Raw genomic sequence first — 15,635 nt, 5'->3', positions numbered from 1 at the left:
GGTAAAATCTTCCGGGGCTTAAGTGGTTAAGGTCTTGCTAAAATAGTCGGCAACAGAAAACTTACGATGGCATCATCTGAAATCCTAGTTTTGAGTGAAACTAGGGTTTCTACCAAAAATATTCTAGATATCTTTCATAAACAATAATGAAATAATTTTATTATTTTAGTCCTCCCATGACACCAACATCTTATTAGCAATCAAAACAAAAGATGAAATTTAATCTGTATTTGGAAGCGGAATTTCACAACCCGGGACACACCGCCAGCCACATTTACACTCGGTCTAAAAAAGCATTTAAAATTGCACAACGTGCAAGAACTGAAAATTAGATTCTTTATTTTGCAACAACTCTGAACAGCACTTTTGGCAGACCTTGGCTTATTAGTAATGGCTTGCTGTCTGACGCTGGTCACTGTTCAATTCTTTCTTGACCTGACCTTTACAAGGAAACCAGAAATAGTATTGCAATTTGTGAAAATAGTCAAGCAGCTTTTAGGGAGACGGTAGGGGTTTTAGGAGGACTGACTGATGCTTGAAGACCAACATTTAGACACAAAATTCTAACTATTAAATCTAATTTAGTTCAGTTAATGGAATATAAAAGATTTTTTTTCTAAAGAAAAATCAAAGACATCTTGATTAAGACTATGAGCCATTCTGATCTATACCCAGGAAGCAGATGCTAAGAACAGTTCTTTATTAGCGGTTTAGAAAATAGGTATTTAAAAAAAAAAAAAAAAAACGAAAATAGGTATTTGAAGAGTAACGCAAGCAATTTTTGTGGCTTCTTCTCCTGAACTGTACTAGGTAAACACCACTTCTAGGCATCTTTGTACTCACCCCATACAATCTTTTTCTTGGTGTCCATTTAGAAACAGAGGAAGTCCTTCACCTGCCTCAGTGTGCATGATCAAAAACAGAGGGATTGAGCCTTTGTCCTTCAATGGACTCTAAGAAAAGGATTTAAAGCGGTTCTAAAGGCAGGTGTAGTATTTTTTATTTTTCTTTACCTTAAAGTGAAAACTAAACTGCACCTGAGCAATACAAACTAAAAACACTATTTCATTATTTTTACTATTCAAAGCAAACTGAAAAATAACACTAGCATTCCTGGCTGTGGCCATCTTGAGTAAGGGCAAATGATTCATATAGCATTTACTTCCTGGAATCAATCTGCCCTTAGCTCATGCATGCAGGCAGGAGGGTGTGCTTAGCTAAGAAAACCCCTCCTCCCCTCCTAAAGACTCTTGGGATGTATGACATAATTTGCCTAGGCCTGAAAACCAGGAAGTAACTGAAGAAATGTAAAAAAAAAAAAGTTTAAAACAAATATAATACACCTTTCTAACTATTTACTAATGCTAGCAGCAAAAGGATTAAAAATAGTCAATGTTGATTGAGAGAGTGAAGTTCCACTGAAATGCATTCTATGCAAAAAGGTAAAAAAAACCTTCTGGGTGAAGCTCCCAACCCCCTGGTTATAGTTACCTGAGCCCCATCTCAATCCAGTGCAGCAGGTCTCTTTTTCCTCATTGGCTTACACAGCAGTGGGATCCATTGGCTCCTGCTGCGATCAATCAAAGCCAATGAGGACAGACCGGGGGTCAGAGTGGGGCAGAGGAGCACACTGTGAATGGACTATGTCCATTCACAGGAGAGTGGAGTAGGAGCAAGCCAGCTCAAGTGTCCCCATAGCAAGATGCTTGCTATTAGGAGCACCTGGCAGGAGCGAGGAGCTAAGACCACTAGTGGGGGACCCAAAAAGAAGAGAATCAGGGCTGCACTGTAAAAAACCATTGTACAGAGCAGGTAAGTTTACCATGTTTGTTATTTTTTTAAGTTGCAACCTTTGCAATCAGTTTAGCCATGAGTTCAAGAAACAAACATTTTGACTTACCTGTAAGTTCAAAATCTTGGAGTACAATACAGAACATAGACTGAGTATTCATAGACCCTGGGTTATAGGCTCATACCTTCAGAGGATTGGACACAAGCTAAGCTTTCGAGGACACATCCCCTGGGTGCCTCCCCTATAACCCTCCATGAATCCTCAGTTTTGTAGCAAGCAATAGCCAAAGAAAAGAGAGGAGGGTTTCTTTCCTGTGTCCTGTACTGTACTCCAAGATATGGAATTTACATGCAAGTCAAAATTCCTCTTATCTTAATCGTACAGTACAGGATACAAGCTGAGTATTCATAGACACTGAGACTTCCCGAAGCAATGAATGCAAAGGGTGGGCAACAACTAGGCAAAAAAAATAAAAGGGCCAACAGGCCAAAAAAGGGTCAACAAACTCAATCTCAGAGTGCCGCTGCAAGAACATTGGGGCTAAAAGCTGCATCTGCAGACGACTGAACAGCTGTTTGGCAGAACTTTTGAAAAAGTATGAAGAACAGATGGTGGCCTTACACAGCTGGGCTACAGAGGCCTGGTACCAAAATTCCCATCGATCCGGTGGAATGGGCAAGTAAAAAAACAGTAGGAGATTCCCTATCCATCTTGCAATGGTGGACTTGGAAGCAGGGTGTCCCTTGTGGGGTCTTGCAAAAGAGGACAAATAGAAAATCTGTCTTTCTGATTGAAACCATAGCTTTGAGGTAGATAATAATGGCTCTGACTAAGTCCAGGCAATAAAGAGAACATTCCTTAAGGGGCTTGGTAGCAGGGCATAAGGATGGTGGGACTTTGTCCTTCATTAAGGTGGAAGGCTAATACCACCTTCGGATGAAAGGATGGTCTTGGCACAACACAACCTTATCTGTATGAGGTAGTGAGGAAGTATGAGGTATGGCTTCTTACAGGAGAGGGCCACCAACAAAAAACATCTGACAGATGTGTTAGCAGCCACAAAAGCTATTTAGCAGGAGAGGTCATCTTAGGAAAATTTCTAATGAGTACAAATGTTAGTTTCTGCAGGGCAGAGACAACCAGGTTGAGTTCTCAAGGAAGCAAAGGGTGACGCAATGGGGGCTTAGTGCGAGATACACCTTTTAAGAAACATTTTTCACAGGGAAGAGTGCAGCCAAAGGTCTTTGAAAGACAATGGGCAAGGCTGAGACCTGTCCTTTGAGAATGCTTAAGGCCAAGTTCTGGTAAGGACCTGACTTTAAGGTCAAAATGTTAGGCACAGAGTAATCTGTGGTATACTGTAGACAGGTCTGTGTTCGCACCAGGTAAAAAAGGATTTCCAGGTGCAATATGAAATCATCCTGGAAATGGCTTTTTCTTGCTTTTGGCAAGGAAGGGATGACAAACTCATAGACCCCGCATTCTTATAAGACCTGGGTTTCAAGAGCAATGCCGTTAAACCCAGGGTCTGTAAAACAGGATAGGATATAATAGAGGGCCTTGAGAAAGCAGATCTTTTCTGTAGGCAGAGGCAACGGGTCATCGGTTAGAAGTCTCAGTATATCTGTGTACCAGGTTCCTCTGGGTGCAATTTGAAATACCATTTTCCTCTCTTGTTCTATATTGAGCATACAAGGCAGAATTCACACTGGAGGGAAGGGGTAGATTAGGGAACTATGAAGGCATCAGAGGCTAGGACTAAAGAATCTTGGTCCAGGCTACAAATAGGGGAAGTTTGGGGCTGAATCTAGAGGCTATAATATCTACATCCAGTTCCCCACATTTCTGAGAACTCAGATTAAAGATGCCTTCGTAAAGGCCCCATTCCCCCTAATCTAGGTGGTGGCAGCTGAGGTAATCCGCTTTCCAAATTTACACACCTGGGATATGGACTGTAAAGATCACTGGACAGTAAACTGCCAATCATGAGATTATCTAATTTGCTTTCTTCATGGCTGCATGGCTCCTGGTGCTTCCTTGATGGTTTTTGTAGACCACAGCCGTGAATTGTCTGACTGCACCCTGATTGGGTTTCCTCACAGAAAGGGGGGGGTGGTCAGTGTTGCAGAGCTAGCCAAACTGCTCTAAGCTCCAGGATGTTTAATGGGAGCTTTTGTTCCACAGGTGACCAAGTTTTCTGGACCATGGGCTACTGGAGCACTCCTCCCTAGTCTGAAAGACTGGTGTCTGTTGCTATCACTCTTCAATGATAGAGAAGGAAAGAACTCCCTGTTGTTAGGATTGGACTTAAATCCACCAAGATAGGGAGTTCCTTTCTTGGCTGGACAGAAGCATGGGTAGGTCAAGAGCAGGAATATGCTTGTTTCAAGTCAACAGAAAATAGTTTTGCAGAGCTCTTAAATTAAATTGGGCAAATGTACCACCTTTAAGGAGGCAACCATGAGGCCTAGAACTCTAGAACATGGCCTGCAGAATCTCAATGAGATGGACTGGAGAATTTTATTGTGGGATGTTGCTTTGCTCTCAACTCTCGAGCATGGGCTCGGGTAGAAAGAAGTTCCTTTTCTGAAAGGAAAACCCTCCCTTTGGAGGGATCCATGACCAGACCCAAGCATTCCAGGTGAAGAGAAGGCTGGAGAGCAGATTTATTGTTTTATTAATCACCCAACTTAAAGCCTGGAGTATCTGAATTGTCCTGTAGGCATTTGCTGATAACTGGATAGGAGATGAGTCCTTCAGGAAAGGCTCATCTGGATTACCTGAGTTCTGGGAAGAGCAAGAAGAGGTGCCTTTGGGCTATTCTCCGTGCCTAGGGTATTCACAAATGGTAGAACAACAAACTGGAAGTGACTGTCTGCCACTGTGAAGCGCATGTGAAAAGGTTTTCAGGTTTAGGTCTAGGAGACATAGAAAATGAGATGTACTTACCAACTACTGTTTTCTGTGTGTCCCATTCACACTGCAAAAAAAGTCCGGCTGCATTTTATTGCATGGCACTGTCCAGAGGTGCAACACATTCCACTGCTGTACAATTCGAATGAAGTTTATGTTTTGTTCACTTCAAATAAAGTTTGTAAAAAAAAAAAATGGGAGCGGTGTGATTTGCTGAATCCCGCATCACACTGACCCCTACTACAGTCAGGGATGGAAAGCGCTCAGGCAACTGTCTACTCCTGTGTGATCCCAGCCTTAGTAAACCTCCTCCATTGTGGAATTTGAACACAAGCTGTGAATGTGTTTTTGTAAAATCAATCAAAAATATTGAAATATGAGAAATTTATGAAAAAAAGGGTTGTGTTGCATACATTTGCAAATACATGTCCAAGCCAAACTGCTGTATCAAGGCGGCACTAACCCAACTTGAGACATATATATATCAATATGTAAACTGAACAGGCTTATCTAGAAGCATCACCCCTTTCTCTGTGAAAGTACAGAAATCCACCATAAGCTCAACAGTGCTTTAAGTGGAAGTAAACCCTCCTATCATTTTCAGCCAAGGAAGCTGCCATCTTGGCCTCTGTTTAATTTTCAACTGCCATGATGCTGCACATGTGATCAGTTATGACACCAGCCATTGGATGGTTTGACAGTTAGGTTGAGAGCACAACCAATGGGACAGATAGCATTTCCACGCATGCCAGGAACGTAACTGTTTTTTTAACAAATTTATTAATGGTTTACTTCAGCTTTAAAGTCCAACCCCAGGAAACCTAAAGCAGTTGTAAAGGGTATTTTTTTTTTAAATTAAAATAATAAACATGGTTTATCTACTTGCCTTGTGTAGTCAGTCCCCTGTTGACGCTCATGGCTCTCTTGCATCTCTGTGTGTCACCATATGAAGACGCTTCCTATGTTGGCACACCTGTGGGATCGCTCCCGAGCTGGGCTGCTTGCATCTATTGACACATACAGCGCATCCCAGCCCTGCCCACACTTTAGAGGATTTTAATAACAGCAGAAGGAGCCAATGGCTCTTTTTGTTATCCCTAAAGCCCCGTACACACGATAAGAAATTCGGCCGGGAAATTTCGTCCGACGACCGATCTGCCGATTTTCGGCTTGTTAGTATGGTGCTTCCGACAACCAACTCCGACTTTTCGGCCGAAAAAATCCTGGTGTGCAGGCTATATAATTTTTGTCGTCCCGTCAACACAACGTCCGATTTTCGTCTCATTAGTACAGATTTCGAGGGGGAAAAATCTTATGAGCAAGACTAGGCATGTTCAGAGATGAAAGAACACATAGAAAGCAATCCAATACATGACATCACTTCTAAAATAGAATTCTGTCTTACGGGAAAATTCGTATGCAGTCTAGAGCGCATTCCATCCAACAGACATGGGGGTCTTTGTTTTCTGAAGATTGCTAAGGGCAAAAGGAGAACAACTGGGAGTTGCTGATATTGTGGGTCTGTAATTCATGAACAGTGAGGGAGCAGCAGAAATGCCAGACATTCTCTAGCCCGTTTTTTTTTTTTGATTTATACTTACCTAGGTGGATGTAGCATTGCCCCCCCCCCCTTCCCACCTCTAACACTGAGAACTGAGCGATTGAACACCACTGATCGCACGGTCCTCACAACTCCGTGAGCAGAGATCTGGTGACTGTCAGTCGCAGCTCTCTGCTCTGTCTCCTCCTCACTCATTGGAGCGCTGAGCTGTGGAGGGGCGGGAGCGGCCGGCTCAGAAAAAAAATTTTTTTTTGGTTCCACAGACTTCAATTGAGAAACTGCAGAAAAGTCTGCAGTGCAATTTGGGAGGAAGAAATTAATATGCCCCCCCTTTACTTCCCTTCCTTATCTCCTTCCTCATTAATTCCCTCTCTCCGACTTCTAATCATCTTTGCTCACCCATTCATTTTTTTTTTACCCTTCCCAAGCTTTTAACGTCTTGTTCACCAATTCTTTGGAGCCCCCCAGAAATTATGCCCTATTGACTAATGTTAGGTTTCATCCATATTTCTCATTTTAAGTCGAATTCTGAACAAATTTTCTTTTGAAAATCGTAACTAAGAATTTTCATTTGAATTACACACCATTAGTGGGCTGCAGCAACAGCTGATTTTCGTGTGGCCATCGAATTTGAGTGATCGAGCATGTTGGAAATTTTTGGAAAAACAAACAAATTTCAAATCAATGATGGGAGAATTGGGCGAGAAATATAAGAAATGCACATGAGCCGAGACCTGAAAAGCAACATGAGGTGAAAACGAAGGCTTGGCTGGTCGAATTTCGAAATCAATGGTGGCACTATTGGTCACAAACATTCTGATTTTCGAACGAAAATTAATTTCGAATTCAACCCATGTATGGCCTGCATTACTCCCAATGTTACACACAGTAAGGATTCTATACACCTCAATCTCTCAGTGTAATAATTGCAATGCATCCTAATGAATAAAGCTCCACTCATTTTACCTTCTTAAGCATTTACATAACTGTGTTGCTTTATAGTCCATTAGTGCATGTATTTATTCTGTAATTACAACAGGCTCGATGTAAACTTGTATGTACGATTGTTACCAGATGTAGCTCTTCGGGGTATTTCTTTTATCTGTACGGAAAATTTTCAAAAATCTTTGATCAGATGCTACAGATGATTAGCTGCCGGCAGTAATCACATGTAACAAAAAAATCCAATAGACTGGTTGTACCCAAGTCAGTCGATGATTCAACTTGGGTACAACCAGCCTGCCCATAGATGGATCTAATCAGATACTTTTAAGGACAGAGGAGAGATCTGGGGTCTAATAGACTCCAGATGTCTCAGTAAAGAAAACCTGTCACTGCCCATGCTATCACAAGGGAAGTTGTTCATGCAAAAGGGATGTTGTGCTAGCAATAAAAGTGATCAAAAAACAATTTTTTTTAAATAAAATAATTATAGAAAATGTCATGTGCCCTCATCCCCCATGCTCATGCGTAAAGGAAAACACATACGTAGATTCTGCATGCATATGTAAACTGTTTGCACCACACATGAGATATCGCTGCCAACATAGTGAAAATAATTCTAGCACCAGATGACCTGTGTAACTCTGAACTGCTAATCTGTAATGGCCTTAAAGCGTCGCCTATGGAGATTTTTAGGTGCCACGGTTTAATGCCACTGCTTGGGCATACGCAATTTTAAAGAGTGACATGTTGGGTATCCATTTACTCGGCGTGACATCTTTTATATTTTACCAAACAGTTGGGTATTACAGTATCTCACAAAAGTAAATACACCCCTCACATTTTTGTAAATATTTTATTATATCTTTTCATGTGACAACACAGAAGAAATGATACTTTGCTACAATGTAAAGTAGTGAGTGTACAGCTTGTATAAGTGTACATTTGCTGTCCCCTCAAAATAACTCGACAGCCATTAATGTCTAAACCGCTGGCAAAAAAAGCGAGTACACCCCTAAGTGAAAATATCCAAATTGTGCCCAATTATCAATTTTCCCTCCCCGGTGTCATGTGACTCGTTAGTGTTACAAGGTCTCAGGTGTGAATGGGGAGCAGGTAAGATGATTGCCAAGACCCTGAAACTGAGCTGCAGCATGGTGGCCAAGACCATACGGCAGTTTAACAGGACAGGTTCCACTCAGAACAGGCCTCGCCATGGTCGACCAAAGAAGTTGAGTGCAGGTGCTCAGCATCATATCCAGAGGTTGTCTTTGGGAAAAATATGTATGAGTGCTGCCAGCAGTGCTGCAGAGGTTGAAGGGGTTAAGCCTGTCAGTGCTCAGACCATATGCCCCACACTGCATCAAATTGGTCTGCATGGCTGTCGTCCCAGAAGAAAGCCTCTTCTAAAGATGATGCTCAAGAAAGCCCACAACAGTTTGCCAAGGACAAGCAGACTAAGGACATGGATTACTGGAACCATGTACTGTGGTCTGACGAGACCAAGATAAACTTATTTGGTTTAGATGGTGTCAGGCATGTGTGGCAGCAAACATGTGAGGAGTACAAAGACAAGTGTTTCTTGCCTACAGTCAAGCATGGTGGTGGGAGTGTCATGGTCTGGGGCTAATTGAGTGCTGCCGGCACTGGGGAGCTACAGTTCATTGAGAGAACCATTAATACCAACATGTACTGCGACATATTGAAGCAGAGCATGATCCCCTGCCTTCAGAGACTGGGCCACAGGGCAGTATTCCAACATGATAACAACCCCAAAAACACCTCCAAGATGAACACTGTCTTGCTAAAGAAGCTGAGGGTAAATGTGATGGACTGGCCAAGAAAGTCTCCAGACCTAAACCCTATTGAGCATCTGTGGGTCTTCCTTAAAACGGAAGGTGGAGGAGCACAAGGTCTCTAACATCAACCAGCTCTGTGATATAGTCAGAGTGAAAAAGAACTCCAGTGGCAACCTGTGACGCTCTGGTGAACTCATTGCCCAAGAGGATTACGACAGTGCTGGAAAATAATGGTGGCCACACAAAATATTGACACTTTGGGGCCAATTTGGACATTTTCACTTAGGGCTGTACTCATTTTTGTTGCCAGCAGTTTAGATATTAATGGCTGTGTGTTGAGTTATATTGAGGGGGACAGAAAATTTACACTGTTATACAAGCTGTACACTCACTACTTTACATTGTAGAAAAGTGTAATTTCTTCAGAGTTGTCACATAATAAAATATCTACAAAAATGTGACTTGTGTACTCACTTTTGTGAGATACTGTATATTGTGTTTTTGTGCATTAAAATTCATTACAGTGTATTTTTTCCAAATAAATTATGTTTGAAAACCCGTGGGACATAAAACAAATTGCAACGGCAATTTAAATAAATTCCAATCTCTTCCTGTATTTGTCCTCATAGCAAATAAAAACTCTTTTAGACTTCAAAACATTCTATTTAATTTATACAAATAACTACTAAATACAAAAAGTAGATTAAAACAAAATAGTTATTTTCTGGCAAAGTTTACAACGCAACATATTACATAGCTTAGAAGAAAGGCATCTCTCTTTCTCTTTCTCTCCCCCACCCTCCCTGTATATTTGAAAGAGTATCCAGAATCTCTCCAAGGGACCTCGTACATCTTGTCTTCGTTTCCTATGTCAATAAAAGGCAAGCTGGATAAAGGGGTGCGACACTTGATAAGGTTTAGAATCCTGTCAATGGATACAGACCACACAACTTCTCAATATGGAGAAAGAAGAATGTGACTTGATGCAATGTGATCATACAGTAAATGAAAAAAAAGTCTATTCCTTATCATAAATGTGTTACAAAATTAAGTGTAAAACCAAAAAAAATAAAATAAAAAAATAAAATAAAAAACACAAAATGTAGCGATAGCCTTTTGCACTGTTCAGTTTTTTCTGGAAACCTTTAAGTGCACTAGTAATAAATAATTTTGAAATTTTCATACAGTCAAAAAAAAAAAAATTCTTATGTTCAGCATTATTGTAAACATCAGTACACGTAAGAGGCAGCCAATGCTGACAACTCTCATATTAGGCTTTTTTTTTTGTTTTTTTACATCATTCCCAAAAAAACGGATGGGTATAATTCGCAACATCGATCTGTACATGGCCAATCTTATATTTGGCATCGGTTGAATAAAATTAAACCGTTACAGTGCAAGTAAGGAATGCGAGGAATCTGTAGTGCAATCAAACAGAGAAGCACGTAAAATATTGCTAGTTAAAATCCGATAAGATCCGCGTGATTTCCTTAGAAGTGGCCAAGAAGCGATCACGGTTTTTTTTTTGTAACCTCCAAATTCACCTTTTAATGCCCAGATCGGTACTGAAATTTCTACACTGCCCCTTCAGATCCGGATCTTTGCAATCATCCAGCTGTCGTGGCTGCTTGGAAGGCAGAACTGTGCCAAATGTGCACTAAAGTAATTCATCGAGGTTTCAGCGTTCCATAGCGGGATTGTCTCCTTAACAGGTGTGTTGGTTTAAAAGTCGCACATGAAAAGAACTGAAAACAAAGTCTACACCTCGGCAGGCAAGCACTGTATTTGAAACATTTTTTTTTTTGTTTTGTTGTACAATTGATGCACGGATGTGGCGGCTGAGCCGACAAATCTTCAGCAGTCTGATTTCAGTTTATCTAAGGAATTGTCAATTTTGGTTAAAGTCTTTTTGATGCGCAAGGCTGTGAGTCTCGCGGAGGGGTTTTGATACCAGCATTCCTTCATCAGCTTAGCAAGTGATGTTAGCGTCTGCAAAAGAAGAAAATGTATTTGAGCTTAAAAGATACAGATATAGAAATCATGAAGTGACATATGATGCTAGTGCTAATCTGCACTTGTGACAATATATTCTACAATTCAGCATCAAAATATGCTCATAGAAAGACTACCCCAACGTTTAAACCTGAACTGCCTGCAGCTCTGTATTATATCATTACATGTACGTTTTAAGTACAAGTACTTGAATTTGACTTGGTATGAGCATATACAATGCCTGTACAGCAGAGCTCAGAGTAAAGGGAAAGAAGCAGCACAAGGAGTAAAGCTGGATACATACTATACAATTATCTTTAGATTTACCAAAACCATATAACATGAGGTCAAACCTAAACACTTTCAATTTGTATGCAATCAGGCAGGCCCTTACACTACATAGTTGAAGGTAAATCTAAAGCTGGATACACACTATACAACTTTTGTGGTTAGATTTCCTTTAGATTTACCTTCAACTATGTAGTACAAGGGCCTGCCTGATTGCATACAAATCGAAAGTGTTTAGGTTTGACCTCATATTATATGGTTTTGGTAAATCTAAAGGAAAAAAACGAAAGACAATTGTATAGTGTGTATGGCCCATTAGTCCAATTGCTGCCAAAGAACAAGCTGAGAGGAGACGAGAGTAGACTGACAGAAAGATAGGGTCAGTCGCCTGCTGCTTCTTCTTCGTGTCCAATCATAGGCTGGAAGAGGGAAGCAGACTTGTATGTATTACTTAAAGGAGAACTATGGCCAAAGCTTTTCTGGCCATACTTCTCTTGGAGATTACAGGAGTGCAGTTTGTTCTGCATGGCTGTATCCGAGATTCAGCCGACAGCGGGCTTAGCGGATGTCATAGAGCTGGTCCAGGTTCTGTAGGTATCCCAACAATAATGTTGGGATCCACCCATGTGCCTGACAGGCAGCAGGCCTAGCATCTCTGCATGTTGCGGAGAGCCTGAGCCAGCTGCTTCCACCCTTTTCCCAACCGGTGCTCCAGTGAGCATAGGAGGGGAAGAGCAGAGAGCATGACTGACACACATTTACTAAAACTGGTGCACTCAGAATCTGGTGCAACTGTGCGTGGTAGCAAATCAGCTTCCTAACTCAGCTTGTTCAATTAAGCTTTGGCAATACAATCTGGACGCGGATTGGTTTCTGTGCGGAGTTACACCAGATTTTGTATTTCTCAGTTTTAGTAAATAACCCCCACAGTGTCCTGTAACCCCACCACCCACTTTTAGGAAGAACATATATATTGTACTATTACAGAACTTTTAAACTTTGTATAAAGGTGAGAAAGAGAATTTTGGAATCTAAGCAAAAAAACAGTTATGGTGCCTGCATAGTTATAACTGCCTATAATATAGTATGTTCAAAACTACTTGGTGGTTGTAAATCTCAGTCATGAAATCTGAGCAAAGCATGAATCACTTCTGAGAAGTTTTCCCCCGATTGTGGCAGGGAGGGAGATAAGCACACAGCTTGTCTTATCAGAACACAGCTCTGCATGTTCCTTTGTTCCTATGCTGCGTTTCCTTTCCTCCAATCAGCTCTCGCACAGTTTACAAGAGCTCTAACTGCAGCTCTCCGACCCCTCATCTGTGATACTGACAGATGCAGAAGGATTTTATTATAATTCTGCACTTTTGAATGGATGTAGAGAAGAGAAAACTGCAGATAAACATGTAAAACTTATGTAGGAGGATTTATTCCATCTCTGTGTGTCACCTGAAGCTATTCACTTCACTATGTATATGTAAGGGTTTAGAGCCACTATAAGTTGTGCAAATACGTGACTGCCTTTATTAGATATTACAAAGCATGAATAGATATAGATCCCCAAAAAAAGGAAAAGGGCAAGTCTAGCCACAATTTTACAATATTAACAATTTTAACAGGACACTGTCCAGAGTGATGTTGCATTCTATGCATTCTCAATGGACTTTAAAGCTGGACTTCAAGCTTAAAGCAGTGTTCCAGCCCCCCCCTCCAAAAATTAAAAGTCAGCAGCTACACATACTGTAGCTGAAAACGTTTAATATTAGGACACTTACCTATTCTGGAGTCCAGCGAAGTCGGCACCACAGCCAATGTTTCCATCGGCTGTTGGGTGCTGCCACCGCCATTGCCGGTAAGGATACCCAGCAGTGAAGCCTTGCGGCTTCATGGGCGGGTCCCTACTGCGCATGCGCATTCAGATTGGCTCGGAGGCGGGGGCCAAACTTCAGCGGGACAGCACCACAGTGCCCTCTCCCGAAACTGGGGAAGAGTACCTGTCAAAAGCAGGTACCCGTCCCCCCCTCCCCCCTGAAAGGTGCCAAATGTGGCACCGGAGGGGGGGGGGGGGGAAGCAAATGAGCAGAAGTTCCACTTTTGGGTGGAACTCTGCTTTCAAACTGAACTCCAGGTTTACATTCAATTTTGTTTGGGCTAAGATGGTACAAACAATTTCCTTTATTAATTGATGCAGCTGCAATCATTAAGTTGGGCTGAGTGTCGCAGTAACTGATATTGTATTTGTTTTATCAGTGAATCCAAGGCTTCCTTTGATTGGCTGAGACTGAAATAAAGATGTCATCAGCCCCCTCTCTACTTCCATCAATCAAAGGAAGCCTTTATAAAAATACAAAGCTTCCTGTGAATGGAAGTCTCCAATCGCTGGCCTGAACAAAGCGTTGTATACTGTACGTGGCTGATGCTAGATACAGTTTAAAGAGCAGTGGCACAGCAAGCAAAGCCCAATGCACATATTTTTAGGCTATATATACACACACTTTATCGCAGCCAAATTGTCCCAGTATGGTCATATAGCCATTTTAATGGCATACTTAGGTGTACTGCAATCAACAGACATAAGTATTCTGCTAAAGGAAACTCACTGGGTCTGAGAACCATCTGTTGGGAATGTTTGGTCTTTGTTGATCCACACAAACAAGTTTCCTCATATCTTCAAAACTGGGATCGTTCGGGACAACATCATAAAAAGGAGGTTTGTAGTCTTCAACAATACCTGGAAAACAACATCATTACCCATTATTAACTTAAATTATAATTAACGTATTCAATGATTATTGAAGATCGAAAGGCTTCAGAAAAGTAAGCCAAGCCTGAGTCTACCGTCAAAGACATTGTATTTAAAGGGAAAGTATAGTTTGGGGTCAATTTTGTTTTAAGCGTATAAATCGGGGTTTCTCAACATAGGTTCCATGGAACTTTAGGGTTCCTTCAGAGGTTGCTAGAGAGTTACTTGAGCAATGAAAAATTTCTGCCTCTCAGGTAAGTTCCCACTGACCTCATTGATCTCTTTAGCTACAGTGGATATAAAAAGTCTACACACACCTGGTAAAATGTCAGGTTTCTGTAATGTAAAAAAATTAGACAAAGATCATTTCAGAACTTTTTCCACCTTTAATGTGACCTATAAACCATACAACTGAATTGAAAAACATACCGAAACCTTTCAGGGGGGTAGGAGTAAAAATAAAAACTAAAATAATGTGGTTGCATAAGTGTGCACAACCTCTTATAACTGGGGATGTCGCTGTGCTCAGATCTAAGTAATCACATTCAAACTCATGTTAAATAGGAGTCAGTACACAAATAAAGTTCAGCTGTTCTAGTGGGTCTTTCATAACATTTTCTAGGTCACATCCTACAGCAAAAGCCATGGTCTGCAGAGAGCTTCCAAAGCATTAGAGCAGTGGTCTTCAAACTATGGCCCTCCAGTTGTTCAGGAACTACACTTCCCATCATGCCTAGTCATGTCTGTGAATGTCAGAGTTTTATAATTCCTGATGGGATGTGTAGCTTCGTAACAGCTGGAGGGCCATAGTTTGAGGATCCCTGCATTAGAGGGATCTCATTGTTATCAGTCAGGAGAAGGGTACAAAAGAATTCCCAAGGCATTAGATATACCGTGAAGACAGTTATCATCAAGTGGTGAACATATGGCACAACAGTGACATTACCAAGAACTGGATGTCCCTCCAAAATTTATGAAAAGACAAGTCGAAAACTGGTCAGGGAGGCTGCCAAGAGGCCTACAGCAACACTAAAGGAGCTGCAGGAATATCTGACAAGTACTGGCTGTGTGGTACATGTGACAACAATCTCCCGTACTCTTCATATGTTTGGGCTATGGGGTAGAGTGGCAAAACGGAAGCCTTTTTTTTTTACAAAAAATATCATCAAAGGCTGGCTAATTTTTGCAAAAACACATCTGAAATCTCCAAAAGCATGTGGGAAAATGAGTTATGGTCAGATGAAACCATGGTTGAACTTTTTGGCCATAATTCTAAAAGATATGGTTGGCGCAAAAACAACACTGCAAATCACCAAAAGATTACCATACCCACAGTGAAGCATGGTGGTGGCATCATCATGCTTTGGGGCTGTTTTTCTTCAGCTGGAACAGGGGCCTTTGTAAGGGTAAAGGGAATTATGAACAGTTCCAAATACCAGTCAATATTGGCACAATAATAATTGCCATTCCTATTTCCGTAGACGACTGTTTAGTGGAAACGCGTCACAGAGGAGCGCCGCATCGCCATTGCAAGTTACCGAGGACCGCACTGCAGGCGGCCACGGCCTCTCCAATATTGGTATCGGTTTCCTGTGTCCATTAGTTAAC

The 15,635-nt window shown here is 41.4% G+C and overlaps 1 protein-coding gene across 2 annotated transcripts in view; it reads right to left on the bottom strand.

The window, feature by feature from the left end:
* Positions 1–9,649: 9,649 nt before the first annotated feature.
* The window catches only part of ACVR1 (activin A receptor type 1), a 194,486-nt gene continuing 188,500 nt past the window's right edge, over positions 9,650–15,635 (bottom strand). For both annotated transcript variants that reach the window (XM_082260672.1, XM_082260673.1), the window contains exons 9-10: positions 13,885–14,015; positions 9,650–10,996 (exon numbers count right to left, since the gene is read on the bottom strand). In XM_082260672.1, the coding sequence (XP_082116798.1) occupies positions 10,862–10,996; positions 13,885–14,015 (266 nt within the window). In that variant the 3' untranslated portion in view covers positions 9,650–10,861. The remainder of the gene's footprint in view (positions 10,997–13,884; positions 14,016–15,635) is intronic.

This window comes from Pelophylax lessonae (genome assembly GCF_965119305.1).
Source record: "Pelophylax lessonae genome assembly, chromosome: 6".
In the NCBI taxonomy this organism is placed as follows: domain Eukaryota; kingdom Metazoa; phylum Chordata; class Amphibia; order Anura; family Ranidae; genus Pelophylax; species Pelophylax lessonae.
This window is presented reverse-complemented; position numbering and strand designations above follow the sequence as displayed.